Consider the following 19,801-nt stretch of genomic DNA (forward strand, 5'->3'; position numbering starts at 1 on the left):
TGATATTGGTATGCTTGAAGTTGTCCCAGAGTCTTCTTACACTATTTTCAACTTTTTGGATTCTTTTTTTTTTTTTTTTCCACTTTTTCCAGTTGAGTATTTTTTTGCTTCTTTGTATTTCACATCTTTTACTTGATTCTTCCGTTTCTCTAGTCTAATCATTCTAGTCTGCTGTTGGATCTCTGTATAATATTTTTTATTTCAGTCAGTGTATGTTTAATTTCCTGAGAGACTATTGTACTAGCTCAGATGAGAGATGCTAATGCCTCAGACTAAGTGGTAGTGGTGGGGGTGCTGAGAAGTGATCAGATTCTGGGTATATGTTGAAGGTAGAAGCAGAAGAATTTCAATATAGATGGAATGTGTGTGTGTGTGTGTGAGAGAGAGAGAGAGAGAGAGAGAGAGAGAGAGAGAGAGAGAGAGAGAGAGAAGAGGGATGGATTTAAGATTCAAGGATGACTTTTAGATTCTGGCTTGAATAACTGAAAGAATGGTGTTGCCATGGAATGAAAAGAGGACTGTGGGTGGAGCAGGGTTAGGAAAAAAGATTGAATTCTATTTGGGACATGCTGAGCCGATGATAGATCAAATAAGATGAGGCATAGCCATCAGCCAGCTAAATTTTATGGTATTTTCCATTAGAATATCCAATAATATAATTTAAAAGGTCACTCCTACATTTGGGACAGATTTTGTACTTATTGTGCTTTGTGTCTTAATATTGAAAGGGTCTTCTTCATGCCTGAATGGCTTAATGGCCTTTTCTTTTCTTTTTTTAAAAAAATATGCTTAGGAAAAAAAATAGCCAGGATTGGAATTCAATTTCCTGGTTTCTTCTCTAATATCTGAACTGCAAAACCAGACTGAATCCCAACATCCCATTTTACTTGGCCTCCTAATCCATTTTCCGTGGATATTTTTCTTCATCTCCATTCCCTTTCATCCAATCTTCAACTTTTGAGGGGGGAAAAAAAAAAAAAAAAGAGTGTTACTACCTAGATTCTTTCCTCAGTGTCCATCCAGAGACTGAAAATGTGCCCCGGAAGTTAAGCAGATGGTCCCCTTCCTAGGCTGGCTGGAACACAGTCAACTGAGGTGTGGACGGATCTCTCAGACCTTATTGCACTCAGAGCCCAGATCATGGTAGACATTCACTTACTCTTCACTGGTCACAAGTGGTTTGAAGAGATGGCTCTTGGCTGTCTTCCCTCATTTTACCCAATTTCCTGGATTAAATGACTTTTTTTCTTCTTTCCTGTAAGAAATGGCACACATGATTAGCATGTGTGCCATTTCTTACCAATCAATTTTACTTTTTGTACTTAGACTTGTGGTCCAATTTAATTTGACTATTTTGGTATGGTTCTATTTGAAATTATCTGTAAATTTTAGTCTACGGCCATACCACCCTGAACGCGCCCGATCTCGTCTGAAATTATCTGTAAATTTTACACCTATAATAATACATTCCCAAGAATCCATTGGGGGAAATGTTTGTTGGGAAGAAATCTATAAACTATGGCCTTTTTTTTTTTTTTTTGAGGTCTTATGTACTATGTTGTTTTTAATCATAGCAGAGTAACTTGACGCATGCTTACAAAAAGCATATTTTCACACATTATTGTGTTTTGTTTTTAGGCTAAGAAGGAAGTGCTGGTTAAATGACAGATTACATACCTTGTGTTTCCCGTGTTCTGCAGGACTCGAGAGGGACAAATTTGATAATAAAACTGTGTCATTTGAGGAGCACATCAAGTCAGAACACAACATGTGGCATTATTTGTATTTCCTCGTCTTGGTGAAGGTTAAAGACCCAACTGAATACACTGGACCTGAAAGTTACGTGGCTCAAATGATTGTGGTGAGTGATCAGAGGGTTTGATCTGGAACTGTACTGGATTTTTGGTGCTTTTCCTTCTCTATCCTACCCTTGTCCTATTTTGTTAACTTTTAAATGGGACTCTCAGTCATTGCAGTATCACTATATTGGTTAAGTCACTGATTCCCAGTGGACTTTGTAGTTATACAAACCAAATTTAAATAGGAGGTGCACAGATATTTATTGAAGAATTAATTCTGCACCATCTGTCATCTTCTGACCTCATACCTCTTGCTATGTCTCAATTTCAAAAACCTGGAACATTCCCATTGGCAAATGTGAACATAAGAGTCATACTTTAAGATTTCTTGAATTTCAGAACTCCAGGGTTTAAGGAAGGGAAGAGTATAGTGTTCGATTTCAATGGGAAAATACTCTCTCCATGCACTTCGCATAGGTTATCAGCGGTGGTGATGCATTTGCAGTGATCCTGCCACATCCAGTTGCATATAACTCCTCATTAATATTAGTAGCATTGCACAGAGGGTGTGGCTGTCTGTGATCCAAAGCTTCGTCTGTTTCATAGATGATTAAAACTGACTAGCTTAAAGAGAAGCCAAAGGTACAGCTTTCATGTCTCCATGATACACATGTAGTGAGTATCATTGCATCTTATACAAATTCTCATATTCTTATCATAAACCTAGCTGTGTATTGGATTTCTTTTTTTCAAAAAATTGCCCGGCAAAATTGCATTCGCTATTTGAGAATGAGGCCTTAGAAGCATCATGATCCTCTTTGCTGCTTAGTGCCCAGGATGACATTTGGTGAACACCACAAAGTGACAGGACAGCCATCAGTGGCTCTCTAGCCTTCACTCTGGGAGCTTACCATCCACTCAAACTATAGCATGGGGAGCAACTGAAGAACATGTTCAGAGGCTAATATATTAAGGAGTGCAAGTTAATATTGCAGCAGTTTGCCTTACTTGACAAAATTTATGTCACAGGAGACTTAATGTAAATTATATTTTTATAATTCCACATTTTTAGTGCATTTTTATTGTTGACTTGCATCCTACTATAAGTTGTTTCTCTGCATTCTTCATATGGTAGTAGACAGAACATAATATTATTTTATTCCATATATCTTTTTCTGCCCTCTCTCTCTTCTAAATTAGGAGAAAAAAGTAACCATTTTGAGGATATGCACTTACAGTCATTATTTTATAGCCTTGATCTTAAGGTGCTCAGGGACTATTTGTGTGAAACATATTGTTTCTGCTTGATGGGGAATAAAAGCTTGTAAATCATTACATTGGAAGTGTGACCTCACATTGTTATACTTTATCAAAGTTTTAGTAAATTTAAAGTAGGTTTATAGTTGTTTATATGGAAAAAGACGTGCAGGTTATGATTATTACAAGAGCTATCTTAACTCAAAAGAATAAAACGATGGCATTTACGAGACTGTACCTCAGTGCACTGTGCCACTGTGACTGGAGACCATGTCATGGATTAGGAGGGACAGTGTAGTGACAACAGTATGCAACTTAAAGCCAGAAGAATAATGGGCTCAAACTTTGGTTTCCTCACTTATTTTGTTGTATTGTCTTGGATAGTTTGGGTGAGTTTTGAACCTACCTGAGACACTGCTTCCTCATCTAAAAGGCAGAAAATCGTTGGTGGGATATCAGTGAGATAATATGTAAAGTGATTTTAGCATAGAGTTTAGGGCCTCAGTAATTTAGAGTTTTCACTGTGACTATCCACATGGAGTCACCATGGAGGCCATCAGATTAGAGAGAGGTGGGTGAGGAGGGAGAACTATAAAGAGAGAAGAGAAAGCCAGAGGCAGACCTCTCATGTAGGAAAAAGAAGAAAGACAAGTAAAATAAGTAGAAAAGAAGACAATACGAAGGGCAGAAGGAGAACCAGAAAGTGGAGTGTGTGGACAGCCAGGAGATGAACATTTCAGTGTCACAGTTCAATGGCATCATTTGCTACAAAGAGGCCATAAAGACGAGACAGGTCGAAATTGTAATTTTGGAAATTGTAATGAGGAAATCAGCAGGTGCCTTCCACCATGAGAGAAGATGGCTGTGAAAATGTAGACCCATCTTTAACCTTGACATGAAGAGTAGTGCTCTGCCAGGCACTTGTACTTGAATTGTTAGGTATCCATGTACGTACCTGCGTTTCTGTCCGTCCTCTTTTGTCAGCATTCTCTCCAGGACCGTTACAGAAGGGAACCAACACGAAATGTCTCATTCTCATCCAAGCAGCGCACATCCAAGACAGCAGGCACTGTTCCTGAATGCTAATGGTCAGGGGAAGGAAGAGTGATATTAAACTCAGAACTGGTGGAAACAAAAAGCCATTCTCATGGAAAATTGTTCAATTTCCTGAAATCCCCGATTTGAAAAACTTCTAAAAATCTATAGCTGATGAACCCAATTCAGAAAATCTGTTAGTTCCATCTCTGTGGAGATTGTAGTTTGTAATCCTGATCCTCATGTAAAGAAAGAGAAGATTTTAGAACACATAACAAGTTGAAACACATCGGCAGCTCAGTTTAAAGACTTCATTTTCCCCTGTCCAGCCAAGGGCTAACTACTCATAACAGTTTGGTAAGAAACCTTCCAGACATGTCCTGCCACTTTTATACAGGTTCATTTACCAAGTTGATTTAAGTGCTTGTTTATTAAAAGGTCTTTGAAAGAAGCTATAAATTTTTGTAATTCATACAGCTTTCATAATCAAGGATTTATGCAAAAGAAAGTGAGCAAGTTCCTTATATTTGTTCCCAAAACAACTCATCTGAATTCTACTACACTAAGTAACTCAGATTTGTACCCTGGAGCCCTTAGGAAATGCATCCTAGCTTTTGGTGAAATGAGAAAAAAAGAATATAACAAATTTGGGAGATGTTTCTCCTTTCTGTATATTTATTCACCTCCAATGTCTGTACTTCATTGCTTTGTCAACAAGGAATATGGGTTCCAATATGCACTAAAACATACATTGTAAATAAATTAATATATTGTTTCTAGATGTTAGAACCTAAGGAAGTATGTTTGTGCCTCTAAATCCATCCAGTGATAGGGTCAAGAATTTGAAATATTAATAGAAACTCCAAACTTCCGTACCCCCACCTTCAAACTATGCCATGCTGTTCAAATGTCCTCTGTCTGAGTATCTGAATTAACACAGAGCATCTTCTGGAATACTGTTATGGGAGATGTAAGTAGATCAAGGTATTTTGGAGAATAGATTTTTGTCTTGCAAACAAACCATCATTTTTGATACGAGTACTGATATTTTGAGCTAGTATTTATTGGGAACAGAAAATGAGAAGGGAAAAAGGAGGACTGTGCAGGAAAGTAAAATAATGAAAGGGAATTTAAAAATAATAAAAAATTAGAAGGGAAAGTGTAAGGGATAAATCCTATAGCCTGTATTCACAATGGCCTCTGAGCATCATTAAGTCCTTTCGCTTCTCCCATTACCCAAAGGATGATGACCGAGGAGGAAAACACAAAATAGAGATCATTAGAAAAAATGCCCAAAGCTTTTAGATGTTGCCCTGACATTTGGGGAACATTTTCAGATTTTCCGTGTTTATTTGCTGAGATGTTATGGGGCCTTTGGGGGTATTTTCTATTTAATTTGACCAACAGCAGGATCAAATCCCAGGTGCCCGGCAGAGAGGCACCAGGCATGTTCAGAGATTGGCTGCCTTCTTCCCGGAGAGTGGTGCCGGGCTGCAGCCCTCCCCGTGACCATGGTTTTGGGGGATTATTTTCTCATGACACTTTTCAGTTTTTCTACTTATTTGACTCTTGACAAAAAAAAAACAAACAAAAAAAAACTATTTCCTGACACTGTGTCAGTGTCAACTAGGACAATTTAAGTCATGTTTTTGTTAACATGATAATTGTCTTGACACACACACACACACACACAAATGATTGTAAGTTTCTTGAAGGCCACAACTAGGAATAGAGTGGCTATTCGTTCTGTAATTACAGAACAGGACAGGTTAATATCTGTGATATGTATTAAAAGCAATTGGATATACATGGAGTCCCTCCCACAGGCTAGCAGTCGTACTATGGGCTTGGTACATAGGATAACTAAGAAATAGCCCCTTCCTGGAGAGGCTCGAAACGCTGACTGAGTGAATAAATAAAATCAGGAGCCTAATTAACACATGAATGGTTTCTTCTCAGACCTCCGGTTGTAGTTGGACACAATTTACAGAAAGATGCACCAACATGGCTGCAAGAGTTTGGGACATGAATTTCTCATTAGTCAAATGTCATCTTTCCCCTTTTGGAAAATCAGAAGATAAAAAGACAGCGGGAAGGGTCAGGCCACCTGAACCAAGCATAATGAAGGCAATAATAAAAATCGGATTTGAGAGACAGGCGTCTTCATCTCTGTCATCTCTCCCCCAGCATTTCTCCGGCCCAGCGCCTCCCACACACGCACAAACCCTCCTGAGTGTGTCTGAGCTGCTCCTTTCACAGGCGGCCAGGCCTGTGCATCCATGGGTGTGTCGGCGCAACTTACCCTTCAGCAAAATTCTTTTTTTTTTTTTTTTTAATATATTTTATTGATTTTTTTAACAGAGAGGAAGAGAGAGGGATAGAAAGTTAGAAACATCGATGAGAGAGAAACATCAATCAGCTGCCTCCTGCACACCCCCTACTGGGGATGTTCCCGCAACCAAGTTACATGCCCTTGACCGGAATCCAACCTGGGACCCTTCAGTCCGCAGGCCAGCACTCTATCCACTGAGCCAAACCAGTTTCGGCAGCACAAATTCTTCATTGTAACCATCTATTAAGACCTCATAGAGGGATCCTCCTTTTAAGGAGATAGAAAAGAAATGGAGTCACTCTTGACTTTAGCTACATAAAGGAGAAAAAGAACTACCCCGTTTCCAGATGCTGTTTTCTATGTCCAGAACTCAACATAAACATTGCTTAGTGAAGCAGTATTTTCCAACAGTAACTGTCAGAGGTGGGGGATGCTTGGGCTCGTGAAGGACAGCGCGTCTTCTAAGATCTGTAGGCACCCCTCCTGCACAGGCACCCTCGGCCAACTTCATTTTTGCATTATTATCGTGTGTCATTATGAAATTATATGTTCTGATTCTATTATTTCTAATCTACACTAATTGTGTAATTGGATCTAATTGAGCCAATTATGTAACTGCTCCGCCTTGAAGACCTATTTGAAAGACTTGAAACCTTAATAAGAAACTTTTTTAAATGTTTACATATCAGGATGAGCCCAGGGGTTCTTTGCAGCTCAGAATGCACAATTAAGAAGCGAACGTTTACATTCAAGGAGCCACTTTCTTTGCTTTCCACAGTGTAAGTCCACACATGTGTCCTCAATTTAAGAGGGATCTTTCTCAATTCCCGGCTCTGGATTTCAGTGTCATCATGAAATCTCTCCTCCACACTATTCTACTTTCGTATAGAGTATTCGTATGCAAGATATATGAATTGCCACATTTTTGCACACATTTTAACATCTTTGTAGGCCTCTCCTTAGTTTGTAAAGTAATGGTGAGTACTTAACTGTGTGGCTGTACACAGCGTCATCTTGAAGACTGTCCCAGGGCTCAGGTTATCAGACCTCCGTGCAGGAAGCGGGAGTAGAATTTGAGCCAAATAGTGTCCTCATGAAATTCGTGGTAGGAAGCCGGACGGGGAATAAAGACGAGGGAAGGCAGGTGAGGTGCTGACTCAGAGATGTCAGCAGCTACTTCCTGAGTTCATCAGAAACCCAGGTTGCTGGTGTCCAGGTGATAGTCCTCCAAGTTCAAGAGGCAAAAAAATGGATTTTGTTAATTTTCCCAACCAGTGTCGAAGGAGAAGCTCTGAGTAAAGGAGTAAACCTGGGCAGTAGATTCTGATGTTGGACTTTGTAGGATTTCCACCTACAGGGTTGGTGGAAAGGCTTCACTTCTCCCCTTTGCACTTCCCTTTACCCTTCAATGAAATAAATTCAGCCAACCAGTCAGCACCCAGAACAGAACCATCTGAACTGTGCCTGGCTCCTGCAGGCCTCCTGCTGTGCCAGGCCCTGACCTTTAGTTGCTGGATCATGGGGAGAAGGGGGAGGCAGGGATCCCAGAAGAATGTAAGCAGAGGAGGCTGCAGAGTTATGGGGGCGGGGGGGGGGGGGCGGGGAATAGGTAGGGAAAATTTGAAGGGTTTGAGACAAGGGCTAATTTGATAACTAGGAGCCCTGTGTGGCTCAGTGGTTGAGCATCAAGCTATGAATCAGTAGGTCATGGTTCAATTCCTGGGTTGTGGGCTCAATCCCCAGCATGTGGTGTGCAGGAGGCAGCCAATCAATTATTCTCTTTCATCCTTGATGTTTCTCTCTCTCCCTTTTTCCATGAAATCAATAAACATGTATATTTTTTTAATTAAAAAAAAACTTAGCAACTAGGAAAACCCACAAAGCTTTAACAACTAGTACAGCAGTATCTATATATACCAGTTATATATGGACTCTGGATAGAATAAGACCTTCCTTAGCGTTACTATGAGGATTAAATAAAATCATGCATACTAGCGATACCACTGCTAATTTCCTGACATATGATGAATGCTGCCTATATTCCAGGCTCTGTGCTAATTGTTTGACGTGAGGATCTCTTGTACAGCCATGTAACAACCCTAGGAGGCAGTCTGCTGTTACTATCCCCATTCTATACATGAGGAAACCGAGGCTTATAAAGGACTGGTAACTTGCCCAACATTGCAAAACTAGCAGAAAGGGCTGCTGCATCCTTCACGTTCCAGGCACACGCAGGTGATCATAAATGCGCTGTTGGTATTCAATGCTCTGGGACCACGTGTAGAGCTAGAAGCAGTGGTTCCTTTGTGAGCAGGCCAGGCCACCACAGCCAGCACTCACAGCAGGATGCCTTGTGCTAGGCAGACGAGGGACTGTCCACACTCAGTCCAGGGCAGGGAGTGGAGCTGGCGGGAGACAGGAAGTCAGCTGACCACCCTACAATGGCAAGAAGGCCAGAGAGGAATCCTAATAGGAAAAGATGTACTCGCTCAGAGCTAGTGAGCAACTGCAGCTTCCCACAAAGAGAAGGCACATAACCTACATCCACAGTTATGGCAATGGCAGGTGAGAAAGACAGAGGCCACAGAATATTCTGATTTAATTTGACAAGCATTTACCGGGGAGCACTATGCACTAGGCACTGTTAGAAACAAGAATAAACACCGTCAGTGCCCTCACACTGTCTTACTGTAATAAAGAGGATAGCTATAGTCACCGGGAGCTGTAGTGCAAATCAGGGCTCTGGTGAGAGATGTAATAGATGTACAAACACAGCAGCTGGAGAAATCCCAAAACCGATTCTTCCATGATGTCCCTGCTTAAAACCATTTGGTGGTACTTAGCATATAACCCACCTTATACAGTCCGGCCCCAGCCAACTTCATCAATCTCATTTTATCTCCCCTTTCTTAGCCAAGTATGCTTCAACTACGGTTCTTTGCAGGAAACATGCCATACGTCTCTCCTGGTCAGAGCCTTGATATGTGGGTGCCACCCATTTATAGTTGTTCCCCAGCTCTTTCCATGCCTAGTGCCTTCCCCGACACCCCCATTCCAGCTGTCCCCCTGTGGAGCACTCACATTTCTCTGACCTGCCGTAAGATGGTGTTTATACTGTTGACATGTTTATTTCTCTTCAGTATGGCTTAGGCATTCACGCGTGGCTTGGACATAGCGAAGGTGTGGTCAATTTGCATATTACTCTTTTATTATGTAGGATAGTACTCAGTAAATGAGTCCATGGGCTAGGCTCCAAATGTAGATTTTTCTGGGGGCTCATGTCTGTGGTTTACCTTTTAGCTGTGCCTTTTCCTCAGAAGAATCAGGTAAACTTTGACTAAGACCAAATGTATGTATATCAAGTGTTGGAGAAAAGGTAGAGGGGGAGAAAAACAAACTAAAAAACAAAGGCATTTTTTGGAAGGAAGAAAACTCTTCCTGCTGCTCCAGTCATTTAAGGAATTTGAATTCTTGGTGTCTAAGCTGCAATAGTTAAGGTATGGCACAAAATGACTTCAAAATGCAGATCGATAAACCATTGCCCATCAGGTAAAGGTTTGTTCCTTCAGCAAATACAAGCTGAGTGCTTTCTGTGCTCCAGGCCCCAGGCTGCTCAGGGAATCAAGGTTGAGGCAGGTATTGTAACTGCCTTCAGGAGGCAGAGAAATGAAACAAAGGAGAGGAGATGGCACTGTGCAGCGGGGGAGCCTTGCCGCAGAGCAGATGGCCTGGAAAGGGAGGCTTCAGGAGGTCACACCTGGATGCTTGAGTGAGTCAGGGAGGCGTGGATGCTGCAGGTGGAGGGAGCCTCAGGCCTGTCTGGGGAGAGAGTGAGGCCCTCCAGAGCAGGAGGTCATGTGGAGGTCAGGAGCCAGATCACAAGGACTTTGTGTGCTTGCAAGTTTTTCCTTTACCCTGAAAGCTCAGGGAAGCCCTTCAGAGATAGTAAAGCAAAGAGACAAGGTTGGGTATGTTTTAGAAAGCACGTTCCCTGGCAGTGTAAGAAGTGGATTCAAGGGGGCCATCCTGGGCGAGAGGAAGGCAGGCAGGAAGGTTTCATTACCCAGGAACAATCAGGAGAGCTGGAATGAGATGGAGATTGAAAGGAAGTGAAGGCTATGACAAGATTCAGGTAGAGGACTCTCTGCTGGCGGGCAGAAGGTGGTTTAGGTCCCTGGCCTTGGCGAGTTCTTGCAGGTTGAGAGATGGGGCTCAGATCCTAGGGGTTCCACAGGAGTTGTTTGAGGAGATCACCTCAGTTTGCACAGGTACAGTTTGGATGCCCAAATATGTAAGTTCAACACAAAACGGAATACGTGGATCTGTAATTCCAGCAAGAAGTGAGTAACAGTCAATTCACACAAGAACACGATTGCAGTCTCTTTTATTTCCTAGGGCAGTGGTCAGCAAATTCATTAGTCAACAGAGCGGCAAACTGCGGCTCACCAGCCGCTTGTGGCTCGAGAGCCACAGTTTGCCGATCACTGTCCTACGGTATCCCAGGAGCTTAGAGCAATGCCTGGTATATAGTAAACACTCAATGAAGACTTGATTAAGTGCTCAGAAAGATTTGTAAATCACTGAAGTATATATGATCATTGAAATCACAGATTGGATGAGACTGTCCAAGGGGGTTATATAAAGTAAGAGATCACGCCCTTTGATGGCAGGTCACAGAGCTCTGTTATTTAGTACCAACAATAACTGATCATCATCATCATCATCATCATCATCATCATCAAGAGTCTATCATCCAGATTGCACTCATCAACAGGAGAACCAGAAAGGAGGAAAAACAGTCTTCATTGGAAGACTCTGAAAGATCTAACTTTCCATCAGTGACCCTAGAAATATTCAGGTCAGTGTTCGGATCTTCTGTGACCCGGCGCTGATAGGTTTCATTAGATTGTGCTGCAAGCCCAAATGCTTTGAGCAAAGTGATTTGGATTCGCTTCAATATATAGAAGCCTCTTTGAAATCATGATCTACCCCAAGTCACTTATTTTAAACACGTAAAGGGACGTTCACATCTCTGATGCTCATAAACTTAATAAAAAGATGTCTCCCGGCTGTGCCAGGAAAGAGAAAAACCCAGCAAGAAAGAACTCCAGAAAGGAAGAGAAAGAAATTCACATCTAGTCATTACCGTAAGATCTTGTTCAATTCTCAGTTGGCCCGCTGGAACAGTAAAAATCCACGTTGTGGGACAGATAGCTTTTGCTCAGAAATGCTGGCTTTTTTCCAGAGAGTAGCAGATGCCATCAAAATATAAGTTGTGGGAACAAGCACTATGTACCGTAAAGACACACGACTGCTGTCCAGTGGTTTGTAATAGACCGGCGCAGCCCATGCCACATCATGAGTGATTCGTGAGGACAGCTGAAGCACTGCCCTTGTGTTACGTAGGGGGATCAGGCAAGCTCATGTCCATGGGATTTGGGGCTAGTTTTACCTAAGGGACTTCCTGAAGAATAATTGCTGAATTTTGCAAAAATGATTCAGCATTTGTGTTCCAGGGATTAGTCATTGATGTCAGGCCAGTGGAGCCACTTGCTTTAATGTGGATTTAGAGATCACGGCGTTTTGAAATGATCGCATCTGAGGTTTGGTTACCCCGGGTCTCTGAGTCTGTTTCCTCATCCGTAAATGGGGATAATACCCCTCTTTGCTATGGTTCCTATATGGATTTAGGAAAATCACACATATCCTTGTGTTTAAAAAGGCTCAATAACCCTGGGTCAGGGTTATTGCTCAACAAATACTTGGTTATTCTACTTCTGTTTAAAAATTTTGGCTGCTCAAAGAAATATGGCTAAAATTAAATATGACTTTGCAGATGCAGAGCATTGTTAAGCCTTTTAATGTTCAAACAGTTACTGATTCTGCATAGCGTTCCTCTTAGAGGTTAGGCAACAGGGGACTTCCACTTCTTTGGTAAATACCACCTCTGAAATCCTGCGCTCTGGGCAAGCTCCTGGAAAGGGGACAGAGGAGATCAGGCCGGGTGTGGCCTGTCACAGCGCCTCCTGTTGAGAGTAGAAGGCCGGTCCTAAAAAGTCAGCAGTTGTTACAAAGTTAGCGAGGGTGACCCCTGGGACAGATCGGGTAGAGGGACCTTCCCCCTCTTGTGGCCTGCCTCTGACTCAAATCCGCATGGCACTTGTTCCTTTGTTAAACCAAGTCAGGAAGGCGCTCACTTAGCCACTTGAATTGCTTGAACCAGTGACTCTGTTTGAGCTTTATTACTGATTACAGGACAGATCTTACCAGGAGGCATGCTGTGATGCTATCGGGAGTGTCCCAGTGAGGACAGGGCAGGCTGTTGTGAAAGGGGGTGGCAGGAGCTGCCAGAGTCGGCACAAAGGTTATAGAAGAATGAATTCTATCTGTTCACCTGGAGGCGGAGGCGGAGAGGCAGCAAGCTTTGCCTTTATCCTGGCTGGAGGATGAGAACAACAGAGGACGTCTGTTTCATTTTCCAAAGAGTACATTTTCGGCTTCTTCAAGTGAAGAACTTAACAGCGTTTTTCAGTCCTGTAATCACCTTTTTCATTTTTTCCAACATTTGAAAAAGTTCCAGCACAAAGCACACCTTTTGCTTGAGAAAGAATACCCTGGCTCTCTCTAAGATTTTTTTCTGCATGGGCATCCCACTGTGCTGCATGGCTCGGGGACTTCCTGTGTCCCCAGCTGAGGACCATTTGGAAGCACTAAATCGAGCTTGAAATATTATTTTAGAAGACAAAGACATAGGGCCAGTGGCTGTGTAACTCATTTTGGGGGAGATGATATTCTTCTTACTTGAGAGCATCATGTTCTCCTCACCTGTTTTCTAGTAAATATCTCACTTCTGCCCAAATAACCAAGAATGAAGTGAGCGTGTGGGGTGTTAAAGGGAGGTAGTGGAAGGATGCTGTGTGTGGGTGACACAGTGTGGCAAGCTGCATTAGACACAGACTCGGGACTTTGGGAGTCTTGGGCAGGTCATTTAGCCGTCATATATCTCAGTTTCTTCATCTGTATATTGGGTAAACATTTCTACCTCTATTTCTTTGAAGATCAAACAAGTTAATAGGTATACACTATCTGACACATAGGAGATGTTTCACTAAATTTTAGAATATACGTGGGAGTCTGAGGATCAGAACAGCTTTGAGGATTCAAGAAATCATTATTTATTCAACAGCTGTTACTTAATACCTACCATGTCTATAACCATGGGTTAGAGACTAGGGAGACACAAATGCAGGACAAGTAAATTCTCAGCCTTTAAGAATATTGGGCCTAATTGGGGGAGCATGATAGATGGTCATGAAGGTTGGATGAGGATAGCAGGCAGCAAGATTGTATGTGCTACATACCGATCACGAGCTGTTCTGCAGGTTGGGGAGAGGATGTTGTGTGTAAGGGAAAGAAGCAGATTTGAGCCGAAACCGGTTTGGCTCAGTGGATAGAGCGTCGATCTGCGAACTAAAAGGTCCCAGGTTCGATTCCGGTCAGGGGCATGTACGTTGGTTGCGGGCACATGCCCGGTAGGGGGTGTGCAAGAGGCAGCTGGTCAATGTTTCTCTCTCATTGATGTTTCTAGCTCTCTATCTCTCTCCCTTCCTCTCTGTAACAAATCAATAAAATATATTTAAAAAAAAAAAAAAAGAAGCAGATTTGAGTCATGGATATCAAAGCATGGGTGGACACACACCCTGGATTAGGTTGGGGCTAAATGGTAGCAGGAATGAATTGCTCAATGTAAGGACTTTGTGCTTGATCCCACAAAGGGGAGAGACTGATGATTTTTAAGTAGAGGAATGACATGATGCTTTAAATGGAATTTTTAGGAGGAGTCTCACAGTACATAGCAGAATGTAGTAAAGAGGCACGAGGTTAAAGAAAGGGAAACCAGTGACAGTCACACTGATGAAAAAGATGATGGAAAGAACCAGAATTGGAAAGGAAGGGATGGGTGAGGTGGAACAATGATTTGACCAGGAGTGAGGATAGACTGTTGTCCTCATTCCATCACCCATGAACCAAGTGGGCCTGCCCACCGCCCTACCTGCCTCTCTCCCTGTGCCCAGCCTCCCTGGCTTTTTTCCTGAGTTTTCTAATTCTTCACCTTCCCGCCTGCTGATCCCTTTACCTGAAATGCTTACCTTCAGAAACAAAAATCCCCATTTCTGGCCAGCCCCACTAAAGAAGACCCCAGGCCCTCTATAAGAGTACTTTGTCATATTTTACTCAAAGCCCTCAACATTATCTGAAATTATTTGCCTGCAAATTCATTAACTATTTTTTTAATTGTCTCTGTTTTCCTGGAAACTGGACTCTTGATTATTCTCATCACTTTTTCTCCAGTATCTAGAACTGAAGAAAAGGGGCTCTCAACAAATATCTATTGAACAAATTAATGAAATAACTGATCTTTGAGATCCTTCCAGTACTAATTTTTGACTCTCTGATTTCCCCATCTATATATATTAAAAGCCAGTGACCAGAATGCCAGAACAACTGGTTGCTATGACACCCACTGGAGCCAGCCAATCGGCCGACCAGGGACAGGGCAGGCTGGCCAACCTCCCATGTCCCCTCCCACCCCCACCGGCCCTGCCCCGCATCAGTCCCCTAGCCCCGATCAGGGATGGGGCAGGCCAGCCAACTTTACATGCCCCTCCTCTCCCCCCCACCAGCTGGCCTGGGCTCTATCAGCTACCATCGAGGAGGGCAGGCTGGACCCCACCTGTGCATGAATTCGTGCACCTGGCCTCTAGTAAAAGACAAAATAAGAAAACTGATTGCAGACAATGGAGTTAGGAGAAAGGAAAAGAAGAATGTGATTAAAAGTTGGGTGAGTTTAAGAATACTTTTTTGACTGAAATATCAATAGTTAGCGCCGCTCCCCCTTCCCCCTTTAAAAAATTAAGGAGAACAGTGGTTTTGGTTGCCAGTTCATTCTATGTATGAGGATAATGGGCCTGGAGATAACAAAATGGGTTTAGGAGAGAAGACAGATCAAAACTAAAGATGGAGCTTTAGAAATCACATATGACTCATGTTTGTTAACTGATGATAATAAAATGGATGTATTTAAAACTATAAGCACAGCTATAGATATTGGAATGAAAATGCTGAATCTGCCATGATATTGTTTTTTTTGTTTTGTTTTGTTTTTTGTTTGTTTTTAATGCATGTCTTCCTTATTTAAATGTAGTTTGCATTAGGGCAATGACTCTGTTTTGTTTGGTGCTACATCATCAGGACTTAGAGCAGTGACTGGCACTTGTAGGTAGATACTTAGTAAATATTTTCTGAATGGATAGATGATTGAATGGATAAACAAATGAACAAGAAATAAGTAGTGAGATATCTCTAGTGGCTCAGAGTCCCAATAATGCAGATGGTAACTAGTAAGCAAAAAGGTATAGAAAGAAGAACACAGATATTACTATCTGAGTTCATGCCCCAGCTTGGCTACTTACTACTTAACTTCTCTGCCTCACTGACCTCCTCTGTTAAAAAGGAAAGGTAATATTATTTACCTTAATCCTTAAAATTGTGTCTGAAGACTTCTAGTAATGGATAGAGAGAACTTATGGGGAAGGAACTATAACTTCAATCCATACATGTTCAATTGGAACTCCTAATCAGCGATCCAACAGACCTAAAATGGGTCTCTTGAACATGGAAGACTGAGTTAGAAATAAAGCTGTATAAGAGAGCGTGACTTGGTTATTTAGCCTCCTCTTGCTGCCTTTCATGAAAAACAATGGAGATGAATTAAATCAAGAACCCTCGATCTCTGATATTTTGTGGTTTTATAATCAGACCACAAGTCTGGATAGACTTGAAAGCCAGAGGTTGTTAGGAGAGTTACGTATGAACCTTGAAGAAAAGCAGGGGAGCTCTTTGCCTTAGAAGGATCTGCACATCCTCATGGTCACCAAGGAATCCTACATTGCCAACTAAATCTACTTGGCAAGACATAACCAGTCACTGAAAAGCATGGTTCAGATGGTTATCATTTTGTTGCCAGCTCTGATCTGAGTAGAAAAATAGCAAAGAAGATAGAATTGAAGCTGGAATCAGATCTATTTAGGTCAATAACACATGTCAGCCATATCTTTTCTCTCTCATTCTTTCTCTAGGGAAGTACTATCTAAGAAGGAATAAAAATCAGTTTCATTAATGAAAGACAGGGCACAGGCTAAGGATAATTAGATAGACATAGTGATAGGAATGTGGGCTAACATACATGAATGCAATTTCTCAATCTGGCAACATGCAAATTATTTTATCTGGGTATTATCATAGTGGCACAGTGAATCTTCGCAGAATAAAAAACTCGTTCCTACTGCTCCTTCTTATTTTTTCCAGGTATATGTCTTAGTTTGGTTCTTCTGCTAAGTTTCTTCTCTTCATATAATTTCATTGCTGCATTAATCTTCCATGTCTGCATTATGAGTTTTTGTCAGGTTTTTATATTCGGTTGCAAAGCTTTGTGCAACTTGATCCTCTCCTAGCCTCATCTTTACATCACTATCTTGTTCTTAGTAGTTTGGTGGATGTGAATGTGATAGTAGCCAAGATTACATCATTTTTAATAAAGGAGAAAATATAGAGTATGTAGAAATTAGATGAGCTATAGAGAAAGAAATCAATCAGGTTGGCAAATTGCATCTGTGGGACACAGTGCAAAATGCTTGTTTCATGTACTATTTATTGAACAAGTTTGTGGACCAAGATGGTTCAAATGTGTATGGAAAAATAAGGAGCCATTTTGTTCAATTTCAGTGACATAGATGCATTTTGTTTTTACATCGTGAAATCTTTCAATATTTCTAACAATCCTTGATGCAGTATTTTACACAATTGTCTCCAAAGACCTTCAGAGATAAAAGTATATATCTACGGTTGTAAATAGGGCGCATCCAATTTATCTATAATAATAAAAGTATAATATGCTAGTTAGACCAGACAGCTAAATGACATTCTGGACATCGTTTCTGACAAAGCCATGGCATTGGGGTCCAAGGCAGAGGCAACCAAGGTTAGGGGCAACCAGCAAGAGGTTAAGGGTGATCAGGCAGGCAAAGTGGTTAGGGGTAATTAGGCAGGCACGCAGGGGAGTAGTTAGGAGCCAGTGGTCCAGAATTATGAGAGTGATGTCTGACCCCTGGGATTGGGCCTAAACCAGCAGTCAGACATCCTCTGAGGGGTCCCAGATTACAAGAAGTTGCAGGCCAGGCTGAAGGACCACCCTCCCATGCACAAATTTTGTGCACTGGGCCTCTAGTATATAATAGAAGCCTGTACAGTCACTCTACAGAATTCAATAGATCAAAAGTTGCAATATAACTTGAGAATTTGGGGAAAGTTGAGGTTGTACATAATCCTCAAAGCTCACAATTAAACTGGCATTGTTTTTAATCAGTCCCAGTTCAATGAGTGTGGGTGTTCAGTCCCCAAGTTCAATGAAAGTATGAGCGATTTTCTGTAGGACCAAGTAGTCAATTTATGCTCAATAGGTCATTTTTATTGTTTGGTGTTTTTTTTTTTTTTCTCAGAAGGAAACATTCAACCAAAGTACACTTCCCAAATTAAGAGGTGTTTCCCTCTAGTGATTAATGTAAATAGGGGTGTACAAAGAAGAAGGAATATTCCCATCAAAACCTGCATTCTCTTTAGTCTTCTTATCCTAAAAGAAATCCTAAAACCATAGTGGAGAAGAACAAGGGAGATTGCATTTGAGTTATTACAACAATAAAAGAATGTATCTTATCTCCAAGATAGGGCCGAGATAGGAATATAGTTGGGTGATTCCTGATAAAGACAACCCTGCTTATGAACAACATAATCATAATCTGAAGCCTCTGTCTGTAAAATAGATACCTAATAAACATCAAAATATTAAACTAAAATTACTAAAAAGAATTGTCCACAAAGGCTTTATAAAAAATAAATAAATAAAAAAATAATAAAAAAAAAACCTCATAGATAAAACAGGGTGTGAAATTGTAGTTAAAGCTCACATTGCACTTCATTATCAAAAAAATGATTCATGTAATTAAAGCTGCAGGAGCTATTACTTGAATCCTGGTGTGTTTGGGAAATGTGCAATGCTCTCTTATATTATTATGTTTGCAGTTTAGTTGAATTTTCTTATTTTCCCTCTCTGTTGCTGTAATTAGCCATTAAGCTAGCAGAAACTACATTTTCTACACCACATGGGTAATGTCTTCAAAGTTGGCAAAGAGAACAACAAGGAAAGCAGGGTTACACTGTTTCATGAAGAGACCAACTGATGTAGGAAATGAGAATGTTTGTTGCATAATCACTGAAAACTTGTCTACAAGCAAAAGAGGATATTAAACTGAAAATTAATTTAAAATGGATTTCATCTGGTATCTTTTTTTTAAAATTCTAAGTTATTATTTTCATTTTCTAGTTTAAACTAATTTATACCTTTCCTAGTAAATTTCACAGTGTGCAAGAATAACACTGTTTTTGCCGAAACCGGTTTGGCTCAGTGGATAGAGCATCGGCCTGTGGACTGAAAGGTCTCAGGATCGATTCCAGTCAAGGGCACGTACCAATAGGGGGTGTGCAAGAGACAGCTGATCGATGTTTCTAACTCTCTATCCCTCTCTCTTCCTCTCTGTAAAAAATCAATAAAAATATATTTTTTTAAAAAGAAAAAAGAATAACACTGTTTTACCTAAGAGTACTCAAATCAGAAATGGTTTCTACTCAGGCACCAGCTCTGTGAGCAGCATTGTGGAAGGGTTTCCTCTTACTCCCTTACTCTTGGGCCTGGACTCTTAGCGACCTTCGTCATGTAACATTGTCTTAATCAGACAAAATGGTTTTTAAGAAATATCCTATTTAAATTCTTTAAATGATAGGTTTACTTTTTAAGAAGTCCTTTTGTTCCTTTAAAAAGTGTGTAAATATTTTCTACAGTTTACTTTCCATAGAGAACATATTTTCTGCTTCTTACCTTCTTTAATAAGTGCACAAACGAGCACATATATTTTGTAAGTTAAAGCCCTGAACTCATATACACATATAATGGCAAACAAGCATGCACACGTTAAAGTTTTAAAGATGTCATGTGTACTTAATGAAAACTCTGATCTATTGCTTCTGAACTCCTATGCCTTGAGTCTGAGGATACAATATGTCAAGGAAAAAAAATAATTTTATAAAAAAATGATTCATGTAATTAAAGCTGCAGGAGCTATTACTTGAATCCTGGCGTGTTTGGGAAATGTGCAATGCTCTCTTATATTAAAAAATATTGTTAGGTATGCAGGCTAGGGGAGTTCCTAATTTAATTTTCATTCTATGTAGTCCCATTGTTCATTTTCTTTTCCTCCAGTCCTCT

General features: G+C 40.9%; 1 protein-coding gene across 1 annotated transcript in view; it reads left to right on the top strand.

Annotated features, from left to right (window-relative positions):
• ITPR2 (inositol 1,4,5-trisphosphate receptor type 2) overlaps positions 1-19,801 on the top strand; it is a 416,442-nt gene that overhangs the window by 378,395 nt on the left and 18,246 nt on the right. The window contains exon 55 of the mRNA XM_084877146.1: positions 1,701-1,861. Within this exon, the coding sequence (XP_084733272.1) occupies positions 1,701-1,861 (161 nt within the window). The remainder of the gene's footprint in view (positions 1-1,700; positions 1,862-19,801) is intronic.

Source organism: Pipistrellus hanaki, assembly GCF_964339955.1.
Source record: "Pipistrellus hanaki genome assembly, chromosome: 3".
Classification (NCBI taxonomy): Eukaryota; Metazoa; Chordata; class Mammalia; order Chiroptera; family Vespertilionidae; genus Pipistrellus; species Pipistrellus hanaki.